Raw genomic sequence first — 14,981 nt, 5'->3', positions numbered from 1 at the left:
AGGCAAAATCAGGTAATGTTTAAATTAATTTCACCCAGTATTATTTCCATCATACACTTTATAGGTGGCCTTCTGAGCTGAGTAACTGACTGGTAGAGCCAAAAGACAACTCATTGAGCTCACTTCCTTTATAACTCTTCAGATAGCATCTCTGTCTATCCCACATGTTTATGGTTAATGTAAAAAGTTCATCTGTTGTCCCAACTCTCCTGATGCCTCTATCTTCTCCAAGAACTCGGACTCTGACTAGTCCTGTAACTTTATCCTGCGTGGTCTCCAGCTTTACATTTGCTGTTTAGCTGACTATATATTATGCAAAACACTCATTAACAAAAACCAAATTAGGTAAAATATGAAGACACATTTATTGATATGTACATAAAAGTTACAACATTTATTGAAATATTATATTCACATGTTTTTCACCGATTATTCCAGTCATATATAAGAATTTCGAGTTTTATACATGAGTTACACAAAAAAATAATTTCACACAGTAAGAAAACATGAACACATTCTTCTAGAATAAAACCAAAATTCTGTAGAGATGAGGAACTCTGAAAATGAGGGGTACAGAAAAAGGCATTTTCTATTAGAGGAAACAAGGAACAACCTGAAAAAAAAGACTTATTTTTTCAACTTTTTGTTCTTTTTTTAAAGTCTTTAGTACAAATGTGCTAAACATACTTCACTTCATCTTTCAGATGAGATACATAGAGTTAAGGAAACGGTAAGTTTGATGTTTAGTATTGGAAAATCACTAGGTTACTTTTTCAGATTATAAAATAAAATCACAATGTTCTAAAAGGAACATATTTCAGGACTGGGGACTCGCACTTAAGCTGAATGTGTGTGTGCAGGGTTCCCACTCTATAAGAAAGTACAGCATCCTTTTAAGTTGATGGGAATTTAGACTAATGTGCTTTGACAATTACCAGATTTTCTATTTGATGTATTGTGCAAGTATGTGCCAAGCAATTCAAGGGACGCGGGTGGGTACTTAATTTAAAACTCTGACACACTGGCATTGGTGTCTTAATATTAATTCTGGTATGAAATATTCACCTGAGTCGAAACAGGAGATGTCCAGCAATCGAAATGAGGGTGATCTCCCCATATCGTTCTGAGTTCAGTTCATAGCGCTGATATTAGGCGGCCTCTGGGAGCTGAGGCATCCATATCATAAAGGATGCAGAGAAGCCTTTTCCTCTTTTGGAATGTCTGCACAGAGTTGCTAAGGTGCCCATTACAAGTGAGCTAGATTATTCAGACACCTGTGCATGCCCCTGCTGGTGTACGGATGGAAATGATAACGTAAAGTTTACCGAACTCTGGAATTAGTGGGAAAGACAAAGTCCTCCCAAGATATGTATAGAGAGGGCTTAGCAGTCTCACTGCTTAATATTTAGGGACTCTTGTATAGTGTCGAGGGGGCGGGGTCTAGGTACCAGCAGGCATTGTTAGCAATAAAAAGTGGCTCACTCATTTCCATTGTAGGCCTGTAGGGGGCCGCCACGCTCGCGTGGCATTAGCCTTATGGGACGAGGCGAGCATGCTCAGACACATGCTGTTTCATTTGTCTAGATAAAAAGAGGCATTTTCTCTATCCACCCAATAGATGAATGAAAGAAGCAGACAAATATTTGAATTACCAATGACATCACCAGAAATTACCAATGAGATGGCCAACCAGCTCTCTCTGCGGGATTTGGTACCAGCAAAAGAAACAGACCTGAGAGATTTTGCTCAAGGTTAATACTCCAAAGATATGAGAAGTAAAGCACCAGCACTTTGTACCTAGCCACCCACTCTAGTACTGGGGTTCTGTGTCAGTAGAATGTGTACTGATCAGGACAAGTGGATATCAAGGTAAGGGTAGGTCTGCTGTGGGAAGCAGACATCAGTGAAGATATCAGTTCAGCTATAATTTTACTCCCAGTCCCTTTAAAATTTAAAAAACAACTTTGTAGTTGTTTTAAAAGCTCCAAAGATGTTGTAATTTCCTAGCCTGCGCTGCACACTAGAGACTGTCAGCTGACCAATCAGAATCCAATATGCGTACTGAGGGTTTAAGGTGACAGAGCACCACACTTAGTAAAGGGCTTCATTTGTGCACACGGTCAAACCTTCACAAAATACCACACATATGCATTGTTTCCGCTGCAGTATTAATTGTAGTATTATTCTAGGATGCCTTTTGGGGATGCAGATATTGTGCTTTTCTTTTGTGCCTTTATTCAAGATGCTCATCTCCCACGCCCTCCTAGCGCACTGCCCGTTGGGTAATGTGGGAACCAAGTCTACCGGATCTTGTGCTCTTACAATGCATGGGAAGTGGAATAGGTCAATTCGGGGAGCCAGGGGGTGTCCACACAGTGAGCATAACATGCTCTGACCTTCTAGAAGGAAGTAGAACATCTGAAACTTGACTCAAATTCGACTTCAAACTCATTTACTAACTACATTGTACATTAAATCCATTTCCTTCAGTGAAATACTCATCAAGGAAGTAACTAATATTATTCCTAGTGGCAACAGCAGCTAAAAATAGTAAATGTAATATTAGCACTAGTAGTGGTTTGATTGTAGCATTTAATGTACTTGTAGTAGGATCAGTTTTAGTAATACCAGTAGTAGAAATCAACACTGGAAGCAGCTATGGTAGTGGTCCCAGCAGTAGTCCTGCTGGCACCTCCACACTTTGTGCTTTGTTGCTAGTACTTTGAAAAGAGTTCTCAGTAGTAAACATAACAGATGTTCTATTAGCAGAACTAGTATTAGTAACTAGATAAAAAACAACTTAATCTAATTGATTTGATGTAAGAGACCTACTTCTGCAAAGATACTTTTAAGGTAAAGAGAGAGCAGCCAATATTTGCTTGATGGGGTTGCTAGTCCATACATTGCGGACTAAAGTAACATAGGTCCACTTTCAAGTAGTAACTATTCAAAGAGTGCTTGGGTTGTATGTGCTATAAGGAGTGTGCTTTAAAGTCTGTGCTTTCTTTTATGTGCTTCAATGTGAAAGCCATCATATTCTGCAAATACAAATAGGAGTGCTTGTGTTTTAAGTAAGGGAGGTTGCAGGGGCACATAGTCGTTTGAAGATGGCTAAAGATTAACATCTTCCAAACATCCTTGTGCTACTTAATACTAGGACTATTTCATTACAACTCGAGCATCCCCAACTGATATATAACGTTTACATTTTGGCTTGTGCCACCGTTTCCTTAAATCTTATATACTTTTTGTCCTGAAACAGTTCAGGATTCGCATTTACATTCACAGCGAGCACCAAGATGGGTGAATCACTTCTAGAAAAGAAACCCATTGAAACATCACAAACAGTGTTGTTGAGAGACTTTCAAACAAAAGTTAACATATGTACATGTTGGCTGCATACGTGGTGTCCCTGGAATACAATTGTTAGAAGGAGATATTCAATCAAACGCGTCAACGTACAAGAAATTCTACACCTATGTAACTATTTTCACAAATATCAACAAAACATTGTTTTTTATGACCACGGTCAAAGCTACTACTGATTTTGAATGCACAGCAAAAAACATCTAAAGAACACAATTTCACTGAAATTACACATTAATAGCTACATTATCTATATACCAAGTGCAGAGAGGCACTTTTTCTTCATGCGTACACTAAGTGTCAACATTTTGTTCAGAACTCCATGCTTCTATACCTATTGATACTTCTCAGAAATCTTCCATTAGAAAGTTCTGCTCCATTTAAGAGATTACCAGACATAACTTCTTAGCAGGTAGCAGCGATGGAAAATCAGCTACATGTTGGTCATTTTAGATGAACGATTATTGCCTCTGTTTATTGGTTTATGAAAGATTGACTTACAACCTTCCCATGGTACACTGTCAAACACTGCGCATGAATATAGGGGGAGAATGCTCAATTGAAATTGGTTTCTCCTTTCCAATCATAGTTTAAAACATGCTCAGAAAGCTTTCACTGGTCCTTCATCTCCAGCAAGTTCTTGTACCAAACAGACTGCAGTCACTATGAATACAGCATGGGAGGAGGAGCCTCAGAATGTATCAAATCCCTAAGATAGCGCATAGACTAAGCATAGACTCAGCCATTCATCCTTCTATGGTCAAAAGAGTTTGACTAACCTAATTAGACAAATCATCCCATGAATCTGTGTGAGATTTGGACAGAGTGCAGTATTAAATTGTGTTGCAGGCTTATAGAGCGCCTGGCTACCGGAAGGCTTCCCTGCGCTATATCATGAGCAGACTACATAGCACCATCTAAAATTAAAATTAATGTAGCTTTGTGAGAGGCGCCGCCATTTTGAATAAAGGCCAGATGAATTGTTCACCACAGAACAATCAATAGCCACATCGTACCAACAATCAGTTCCCATTGTCGAATACAGATGGACATAATTTGTGCTTCTCTGTGTATATTTGCCTGTAAGAGTTCTTCAAAGGAGAACTGACCTTTTCCCAAAAGAATATTCTCCTTAGTTGTAATCCTATGTAATGACTGTAGAGCTACCGTGGCTCAGCACAGTCACATTTTTGTTCTACAGGTGGTATCATTTTGTGTTGTAACCAGATTTCCACTCCCCATGTCGTTCCTTCACTGCTACTTGCTTCAGTACCATGAACTGAGTGTCTATGATTATGCCCAAGGTAGACTCTCTCATTTTCAAAATTTCATTCCAGCAGGTAATCTCCCAGATGGAACCGAATGTAAAAAATAAAAACAAATAAAAAAACACTTTTTCTGTTAAAAAAAATACTGCTTGGTCAAATACAAGCTGCAAAAAAGGCAGAAAGGCATATTTCAATCAAACTCCCTAGTGGTCCCATACTTGTCTTTTTAACCTGGTCCAGTTTTTTGAAGGCAGTAGTACAAATATTGTCCTGGACCATCCAGGCTCAAAGTCGACAAAGAAAAAGAGCATACGCAGATCCTCTGGGTATAGAGGTTTAACGGATCAGTTAGCATATTAGAAGATATCTGTACGGATTCATAGCAAACTCCAGCATTTAAGGACATTTGTAAAAATACACTACAATTTGTAAAAAAACATGCGAGTGTACTTGTGCGCTTCCGTTAATGCTCGACTGAGGTCACATACCCTGGCTGGTCAAATGGCAATTGACCTCCACTACTTCAACATCATATAGCAAGTCTTTCTGTGTGTCCATCAAGGATCAATTAAAGAACTTGTTCCCTCTCTCCATAATTGTGCCATTGAAAATAGGGTTAGAGATTAAAGTTGGTCTGCAAATTACAGATACTGAGCAGTTCAGTTCAAGCTACACTGCAGTTGTTCCGGATATCTGGAAAACGGTACAAATGCATACAAACTGCATCAAAAACTCTACGATTGATTACACAAACTATATTGCATGGGTTATAGCACCTATGCAGAATTTTCTTATCATGCACTCTAATAAGAACAGTTCACATTACTTAATTAACCTGATATGTATACAGTACATTGTTTGTTAGACAACATAATTGGGCAGTGATAAGCTACATACAGGATGCTTGTTACTCAATGGCACACATTCTAAGAAATGGCTACTTAGGAACATCAGACAAGTCACAATGCTGACAATGTTTGCAAAGCTCGTAGCCCACACTATATAAAACAAAACGTTTGTAAACACATGTTCAGAATTCACATTGAAATAGTAGAAAGACTAATGCAAAACACACATGACAAAATCATTACTGATTGTAAGTCAGATTAGAGCCAGAGTGGTCTACATACACTAAAAAATGAATGACCATAGAATTGGTTTAGACATTTTTCCACGTGAAAAGATTAATAGTTTTCTGTCTTGTGAAAGCGCAAGAAAATAATAGAAGTTAAAGCTGTAACGTCATTATAACAATTTTAGAAGATAGCTTGAGTGTTCTGGGAAGTAATTAGCTCCACACAAGCCATCATGGAAGATGAACTCACTCTTACTACAGCTTGAATATGGGTATGGAGAAAGCACCTATTAAACATGAGGACATTACTTGAGCTTGGTAACACAGAGGAACAGAAGGCTTATACCTAGCAACCACTGCTGGTATTAGATACAAATTAAACTGTAATTCGAAATTGTACTAAAAAGTAAGTTTGCTTGCACTGTTTTCAAACATAATGAAAAATAATACAAATTTGGTCCTAAAAAAAAAGTAAGTTTTCTTGTACCTTATATTTCCGACAGACTTGAAGGAACGGTAGCTAAAACTCTCCAAAATATTTCATATGATCACTACAGTACCCCATATCTTCATTTCATTGTAAACATAAAGTTTATTTGAATTTTTAAGGACTTTCTTTTTTTTGTTTTTACTCCTTTTGCTACTAATTAGCCCTGCACTATAAAACTAAGCATTTGTAAACACCAATTAAAAGCCAGTCCCTAACACAGAGCAACAAAGAGAGCTCTAAAAACAAACAGTAACTTTTTATAGTTTGTTTTGAAACGCAATAAGCAGATATAGAACTAAAGTGAAATTGTTTCAAAGATATGGTCAGTGCAGAAACTCTTCTATCTCTCATCTATTTGATGCTAGAAACAAGAGCCCAGAAGAGAAATTGGTCCCCGTGACAGAGAGTGCCTATATGTGGTTCAGTATATGGAATGTGAGCTAAAATTGTTAGCAATTGTATAACACCAATAGAGCTTGTTTATAGGACCTGTTGGGCTGCTATCTATACATTTGTTCTAATACCGCAAATATAAACTCGGGAAGAAAGTGCCAAGATCCAAAGTATCTGAAGGATAACAACTGTACAACATTTGGCCTGAATGTTCTCCAACTCCTTCTTGCCAGAACATTGGCTGGGGATGCTGCTGGCAGACCAATGCAAGTGAACACTAAAGCTGACATAAACATTGCCATCAAGACATTATTGACAGCATGTTGACCTGTGACCACGCTTTACTCTTTATGGAAGAAATATGGATTTGTTGATCTTTCATAGTTGGGCATCAACTCTCAAAATTATCAAGAGTATAATATATTTTGTATAAATTGTAAAAGTTGGAAGTTCAAATTTCAGAATGTTAACTCAGTATTTCATTCTTCGTGGCACATTTGAGAGCCTCGAAAACTCCACATAGCTACAAACTTTGCCAATGTAAAGTAATTCAAGCTGAGTGCAAATATTGTTGATATAAACCTATTTTAGCTGAGGTGGTGAAACAGTTTGATGGTATTCAAATTTCTAGATGAGTGACTGATATTCCGTACATTAAGTATAAGAGGACAGATATTGGCTCCTGTGTAATAAGGAACTGTACGTACTGTGATTCAAGACTAGTCTTTTGTAGATATTTGTCCCATGGGTGTACTCTGGGGGTTCAGTAGAAGCATGAAACCCTGCCCTAGGCCACCATTTTATACAACAGACCCATACACTGGCTTAACCAGCCATTGTGCTCAATAACTTATTGCATATAATATTTGGCACATACGTTATTCTGAGCAGCATCAATATCTTTCAGGCCACCGATAGTCAGTGATCAATACATTATTATAGTTAATGCTTGTGTATACAGAGAGAAGGGACAGAAGTACTATTTTCCTATGAACCTGAATAGTACATGTCTTGACCCATAAGTCCTTCAGAGGGATATGCCAAGAACTGCACACATATAGAGTGAAAGATGGGCGTAGCAAGTGGATAGAATGGAACCATTCAATACCTCCAATGGATTAAATACAGTACAAGAAGAAAGATTTTTTTGTGAGATGTAATTGCTCGGGTCATGACATCAGACCTGAAAAAGCAAACTCTGCAGTTAAAAAATAACTCAGTCTATCTTGTGCATCATAATGAATGCCTGCATCTTCCTTCTCCACCAGTGTGGTCAATGTGAAACTGTTTGCTTGAATAAGGAAATATTTAAGGTGAACAATGGGAGAGAGGACCACTAAGAAAAGGTCAAGGATGTGTAAACTGCTCTGGCTTCAGAGCAGACAGTGACTGTGCAAAGTGAGTCTGGAAGTACTTACTATACACGCTTTGTGGTGGATGAGAAAACTTCAGAATTTGTTCCTTAAACATTTGTAAGGAATTCTCGATCAGAGTTAGTAGGTAAGAGCCAAAAAAGACTGCATTAGAAATGAATCAATACGCTCAGTGATCGCACTGGAGAGCCGCCAGTGAGCAGGAACGGGATACGCATTGCACTGCAAGTTAGTTCCTTCAGCATTCAGTGCATCAGATGCGGAAGTTGATTCATTGTTTTTCTTCAACAGGGAATATGAATTAGCAGTGGGGTAGGTCATATGTTTGAATAGACTGGTTTTCATAACATGTACAGGAGCAGTAGCCATGGCAATGTCTCATTATGTGCTAGAGCAGCAAGCGTGTAGATCAGGTGGCCATGCCCTGCCTATTTTTCTTAACACTTGCTTTTTAACACTGAAAATTGAGCCACAAGGAAAACACATCATCTGAAAAGGAAGACGGGCATTGTCATCTGTAACTGTAGTCCTATTTCATTCTTGGCCTACTCCCACTTCTATTCCAGACAGAGGTGTCTGACATATTAATTGTGTCAATCACTGCCATTGTGTCTGAATACTACCTTGTTATTGATATGAAAAATGCCACGCAGGTGCCAGCCACACCCCAAAAGGACATGCTTCACATCCATGACCACCTGCTTGCTTCCAGTGAGACATATGATGCTTGACACTTCATACAATGATGAGCTTTTCTGAATCAGAAGAAAGCACCAAATACCTCTATTGAGACACCTACGCTGATAAGAGAAAATAAAGATTTGTGTAGTTTCAAGTAGTTTCATGGACAAGTAACCATGTATTTCATTGGCAGCTGTGAAGAGAGACTGTTAATTCACATAAGAATGTCTTTAACTCGACCGTTACCATGAAAGTAGCAATTCATTACGGAAGCCCATGTATTTATGGGGTTTTGTTAAATGAGTGCAATGCCTCACAGTCTGAAACTAAACAGCTCAAAAGTAGTAAAGGCCATCTATGAATGTTAATCAGCTTGATCTTGAGCTAATGTGAACTGACACTCGTCCACTCGAACAATTTGCTGAACCATGATGCTTAAACACTTTCTTCTGGAATGCTATGCAGTATCTCTTGAAACTCCCTGAGAATCTAGAAAACAGCTACTGAATTTGTGCTATGGGGTGCTCCCTGACTGCTCCAGAAAGCACCTGCTCTTGAGTGTGGAAGACCTCTATAACAAGCAGCAAAAAAAGAACATATATATATAAAATGCCATATATATCAGTCATGGGCCAGGGGATTATCAAAGAAGTGGTCTATTGGAGGTCAAACCTATATGAGTCAGATGGACTATTTCTGTGGTTTTCATTGGCATATTTTGCAGGGCTAAAATGTGTCCTATATAGTAATAAGAAGTTTTAGCCAACCGTAGGGTGGATAACTTTCAATTTTCTTACTTTAGTGCTTCAAGGCTCATAACAGTATTCAGAAGAGGGTTCTGGAAAACAGAGAGGATTTGAAAAGTCACCTACGATGCTTTTCCAAAGCTCTGCAGCCAGTTGGCTCAGCGTTACAGGAGGAGGAGGTTAATATGTACATACAGTGCCTAGTTTGTGATTAGAAGGCCTTAGTGCACTGATGGCTAACACACATTCAGTTAGAAAGAGCTAACCGAAGATGTGAAACAATCACATACGTTTTTTTCTTAGATCAAGCAGTCGATCGTATGGCTAATGTCTGTTGTGAGGCAATTCCGGAGAGTGTCAGCATGCATTCAAAGCAGAAGGGATGTTTTCTTTAGGATAAAGATATCTGGAAATCTCAGAGTTCTGCTGGTGATAAATGGTTACAGCTTGCAAGCTGATATTATGAGTACATTGAACCTATATCTGAAATCATTATAGTGTAAGCCAGTCTTGCAATCTAGTATAAGGTTAAGCCGTTTAAAAAAAACAAAAATATGAAACAAATACACCACAAAAGAATAATACCATTATGAAGTAATATATGATTATCTTTCAAAAGTATCTGTTATATAAAATGTTCTTGCTTAAGAACTGATGGTACTATTGCCACAAAACAGCATAAAAATAGGGATTTTGTTAGTTGTCTGCATGTAAATTTAAAACCCCAAAAAAGTTAAAGTGCTTTTGAAAGGATAGCCTGAGAAAGCATGATGTTTTTATCTGGGAAAGGATTTTAAAAGGTTTTAGATTTTCCTTGTGCTCATTTCACAATGGGGCAATTTAAAAATACCTAAAGCAACCAAATCTTAAAGAAGAAATGCAAAACGTCTTCTTTGGATTCTCAGCTAATTATGGCAATGGAAGTTAAACAATCTTTAATTACGTATATCTGAAGTATAAGCAAGGATTGATTTCCTGAAACTGTGCTGGACCTCCATCCTGGAAAATACTTCTAATAAGTTTATTTAGCATCAGTGTTCAATAAGACTTAAATTTAATATATTGTTCACGATGAGGCTTTCCAGCAAAAGCCCAAGAGTGCTCGATCCCCGAAACATTTTTAGGGCTACAACTCATTATATAAATGATGCCCATTCAGACAAAGTATATGCCAATTTGTCTTATGTGGATATCCTTAACATTTAGTGTGTTTAATGGGCTGTTCAATGGCATTCCAGGGAAGAGAACATGGGGCTCTTCTGAGGAATACCAAAATTCAAAGCATATTGTAATCTTATGAGCGATATGTATTTATTAATATAAACCTGTCATTCGTTCCAAAATGTGAGATCTTCAAAAAATAAAAATTGCAATAAACAGCAAAGCTACACATTATCACAACACATTAGCAGATTAAATTGAGCTATAGGCTCCATATAGGTAATGTGGAACACTGTCATGAGAATATCATATACTCTAAGTATTAGAACCCTGAGTGTCTGAAAAGAGCCAGACGGCCATTCTGAAGATTCTTTTGTACACGAAGGATGTGCAGCCTACATTCTCTATGTCCTGGAGGTCTCTTGCTTTCTATTTGCACACACCAAGAATTGTTCTGTCAGGCTTACCTTCGTTGTCTCCACCAATGTAATGTTAAAAAAGAAGGGGTGACTTTAAAAATCCTTCCACTTAAAGTTTCTTTATGCCAGCATTGATGATACAAGTTCAGCGCAAATCATCCTGTTGAAGTATATTCTGCACAGGCAAATTTCGAGACTAAAATTTCAATTTTTTGACCCCCCCCCGCATGAATGTCACAACCATTGAAAACATTCAACATTTAGTTATATTAAATTCTACACATGGCATCTGCGAGGCATTATGGCGTGTATGAAGCACAAAGGCCAGCATAAGAACAGGGCTGAATATTTGCCTGACCAGGTGAAATTTCCTTTTTTTTATACATTGTTCTACTCCAAAAGTTCCAACAAACAACTAGGAAATACAGAGGAATGAACATTTCAATTCCCAAATGTAGAGGTTTTGTCTCAGACAGCCATGATAACTTTGCTCATGCCCCTTCTCTCTTTGAGAAAATGAGCAAAATCCTCCTGAACTAGAAGGGGAAGCTGTGACATTGCATCTCTTCACTGCCAACCAGGACTACACTAACACAAGATAACAGACCATACAGACTTCAGTGACTCACCATGGCGTAACCTCATGCGACTTGGCAAAGATACATTTAAATAAATCTCCTCCAGATCTCCACACTTGGGCTGGCCCAACAATGATAAAGTTTTGTGTATTCTGGACACAACAGGCTTGTGTTTGATTGATAAGTTATCATTCGCTTTGCAGGAGTGGTTGGTAGATGGACGGGACATGGGACTCTTTACACGTCTTTCGTTTCCACGACTTCCAGCGGTTCTTCCTCGATGGCGTTGTAGTCGGCGGCCTTGCCGTTGTTTGCCAGAGTGACCTGAAATTAATGCTTGTTAACCTTGGACTCTTAAAAAACCTAAGGCACTTTTTCTTTATACTAGGGTCAAAGGTCAAAGGTCATGTGGAGGAGCATCACAGCTAACCTATCTTGTCATGGAGCAGGATTCTGTTGCACAGGCACACTGTGCAACTAAAATTCAGGATATGACAATCTTATCTTATATAATTAACAATATTCTTAAATCAAATGTTTAACTCAGTTAAACATTGAACAATCTGTTTTGTTCAGGTTGTTTGTTATACATAATTGTAGTTGTAATTCAACATTTTAAAGTGCCGAAAAGCAAGAAAATGGTGATGACTACTCCACACAGTGTTTGAAAGGTATATATAAATGCAGCTATTTCTAGTCATGCCCTGAGATAAGGTTCAGTTTCAATCTGGCCAAGCCCTTTTCAGCTCTTGTTTTTTTTTTCCAGCCACATTACCAAACAATTTTATTAATGCATTAAAGATGTAGCAGTAATGCAGAAAGGTCCAGACCTGCCCATTGCATCCTGTACCGGTTAACTTCAGGAGAACCAGAGCTGCACCTCTAAAAGTGAGACAATCTGAGAAAAGATGACCTAGCACGGTCCCCTTCAGCAGTATCAGGGCGAGAAGTTGCCGCTCCAGTGCATGTGTGCCTTTTGTTGCAATTGCAACTACTTTGTGGTGGCGCCACAAGGCACATGCCTACTAATGCCGTATTGTACCGCGGTTGCTGCTCCTAAGTGCAATACCTGCATATGTGGATTTGTTTGTCAGATTAGGGAGGAGCTGTTCAGGATTTGTTTTAAATGATAGTTACCAAACAGTAGCACTTACTGTTGAAAATCCAGGTCTATGCGGGTCAGTGGCTTGTAATGTAATAACACTTGTGGGATTTTTCTTGAGGAAAATGACTCTAACTACTAAAGTACCGTCAGAACCTCACATGGGTCACTAATTATTCAGACCAGGCAGAAACAATAGAATGTTGGTGATTTATTTTCTGTGGGGCGACTGATGCAAAACAATGGCTTGCCATTTCTGTTTTGGAATTCTTTTTATTTCTGTTGCCAGTGTCCTGGTTGGGTGGATACATTGTGGGAATCATCGTGTTGCTCCATGGGGACAGTGAAGAAGTGGTAACCATGGTGCAATAAGAAACAATGCGGAATACCGCTGTTGCATCTCAGGTTGAAGATGCAGTGAAGCACAGCCAGTGTGACAATCCAGGCCCATCATGGGCTACCTTATTCACAGTGAACAAGATTAAGGATACCATAAGATCTGTGGGTGCAGAGCATCTCACATCTTTGCAGCTAGTTAAATCTCCCATGGCATTGTTCAATCAGGGAAAGTACCCATAGGCATAAGAGAAATCCTTAATCCTTAATAATGGAGTAAGGTCAACCCACAAAGAACCGTGGGGTTTAAGAAGTGTATGGGTAAAGTGATAAAGAACCTCCTTTTGTGGCAGTTTGTGGTAATATGTGCTGGGGCTGTGAGTCATCATCAGGGGAAATGGACCAAAGGATGACTCCAGGATTGGTTAAAAAGGACAAGTTGAAGGCCAGTCTTGAACAAGTTACTGTTGAAACATAAGAATTGCAAGCAGTGTTTTTTTCTAAAGAATTAAGTAGAGTGATGAGTGCGAGATTCATGGTGCTGTTTTTTTGGGGTGGTATAAGAGTTAATTTGGAGGTCTGTGTGTAAAAGGCTTGTTAGATGTTACACAAAGAATTGCACGTCAGGCAGGCGTTGTGCTGCACAGTGGCTCAGCAGACCAATTCCTAGAAGTGCAGAAGAGTGATTGTGAACAGGAATAAGTACGGGTAGTTATCCACTAGGCACTAGGCATCTTGAAAAAGGTTTTGCATGGAACCGGTAGAGCACCAAGGATTACATTTATTTAGAATAGGGTATAATGAGTAAGCATACGATTATTGGGGTACATGAAGCCAGGCAAAAGCTGATACTGTCCTTCAGAGATAATTGTGACTGTTGCTAAGATGCCTCCTGAAAAATTATATTTGCTTGGTAACAGGTCAAATTCAAATTTTACATTTTTTCCTAATTAGTGGTCTACAGCTGCATGCTGCAAGATAATTTCTTTTAGATTTTTATCTCCAACATAAGTATATTTTGTTTGTTTTGCCCTACTGACCTGATATTGATATAAGTACTGTGATTGAGCAGATAGACGGCTTTAGGTGCAAAGGCTGGTCGATGTCCCTACGGTAATGACTACAATCTGTTCTACTGTTCTACAGCTGGAGAGGCAACCCAGCTGGCCGTATTACCAGTTGTAAACTATTGGAACCTCAACACTGCAGGTCTAGAAAATATGAGACTTGCATTGGGCCTCTTCTCAGTTTCGTTAGCATGAGAATACCTTACATGTGGGTCACTCTTCGGGGAAGCAAAACATTTACACATGCAGTTGATAAGCTGCTCTAGATAAAAGAGACATCAAGATGGACAAGTTATTTCTACTACTAAGTTCCTGGCATAGTCCAGATCCTGTCCTATCAATTTTCTAGAAGTGAAGATGTAAAATAAAGCATTTTGTAGGAAGAGGGCAGGTCATAGATGCATGACGGCAAAACCGGTCTATGTGTGGCATATGTCTGATGGACATGGAATGGAGAACATGTCTCTCAAGCACGTCTTTTGAACACAAGAGCTGGTTAATCCGGGCTGGCTCAGAATGAACTGGACCTTTCTAGACAACAAAGAAGCAAACCTGGTAGGTCTATTTCTAATGACGTATCAATTCTCTCCTAGCTTACCTTACATGCTTGCATCCTTGGACTTCATATGAAAGTTAAAGACAGGACTGGTATTCCACATGATGGATAGACTGCATGTATGAAAGCACGGGCATGAAACATGACAAGATGCACCAATGATTCAATACTGTTCCACCTGCCTCTCCAGAGATCTGGAAGGTCTACGCATGCAATACCAGGCACATGCAACACAGGTGAAACTTGCATTTAAAATTCACAGGCAAGGTAGAGTTAAGTGTTAGAAGAAGATAACATTACTAAAAAGATCATGCATAAACAGCCACTAGACCCCATCATAAGAACAGAAAACAGTACTTGAAAACTAGGC

The 14,981-nt window shown here is 38.8% G+C and overlaps 1 protein-coding gene across 2 annotated transcripts in view; it reads right to left on the bottom strand.

The window, feature by feature from the left end:
- Positions 1-349: 349 nt before the first annotated feature.
- The window catches only part of SLC1A2 (solute carrier family 1 member 2), a 266,017-nt gene continuing 251,385 nt past the window's right edge, over positions 350-14,981 (bottom strand). For both annotated transcript variants that reach the window (XM_069221837.1, XM_069221836.1), the window contains one exon: positions 350-11,874. In XM_069221837.1, the coding sequence (XP_069077938.1) occupies positions 11,788-11,874 (87 nt within the window). In that variant the 3' untranslated portion in view covers positions 350-11,787. The remainder of the gene's footprint in view (positions 11,875-14,981) is intronic.

Source organism: Pleurodeles waltl, chromosome 3_1 (genome assembly GCF_031143425.1).
Source record: "Pleurodeles waltl isolate 20211129_DDA chromosome 3_1, aPleWal1.hap1.20221129, whole genome shotgun sequence".
In the NCBI taxonomy this organism is placed as follows: Eukaryota; Metazoa; Chordata; class Amphibia; order Caudata; family Salamandridae; genus Pleurodeles; species Pleurodeles waltl.
Note: the sequence above shows the minus strand (reverse complement) of the source record. Positions and strands in the feature narration are given on the sequence as shown.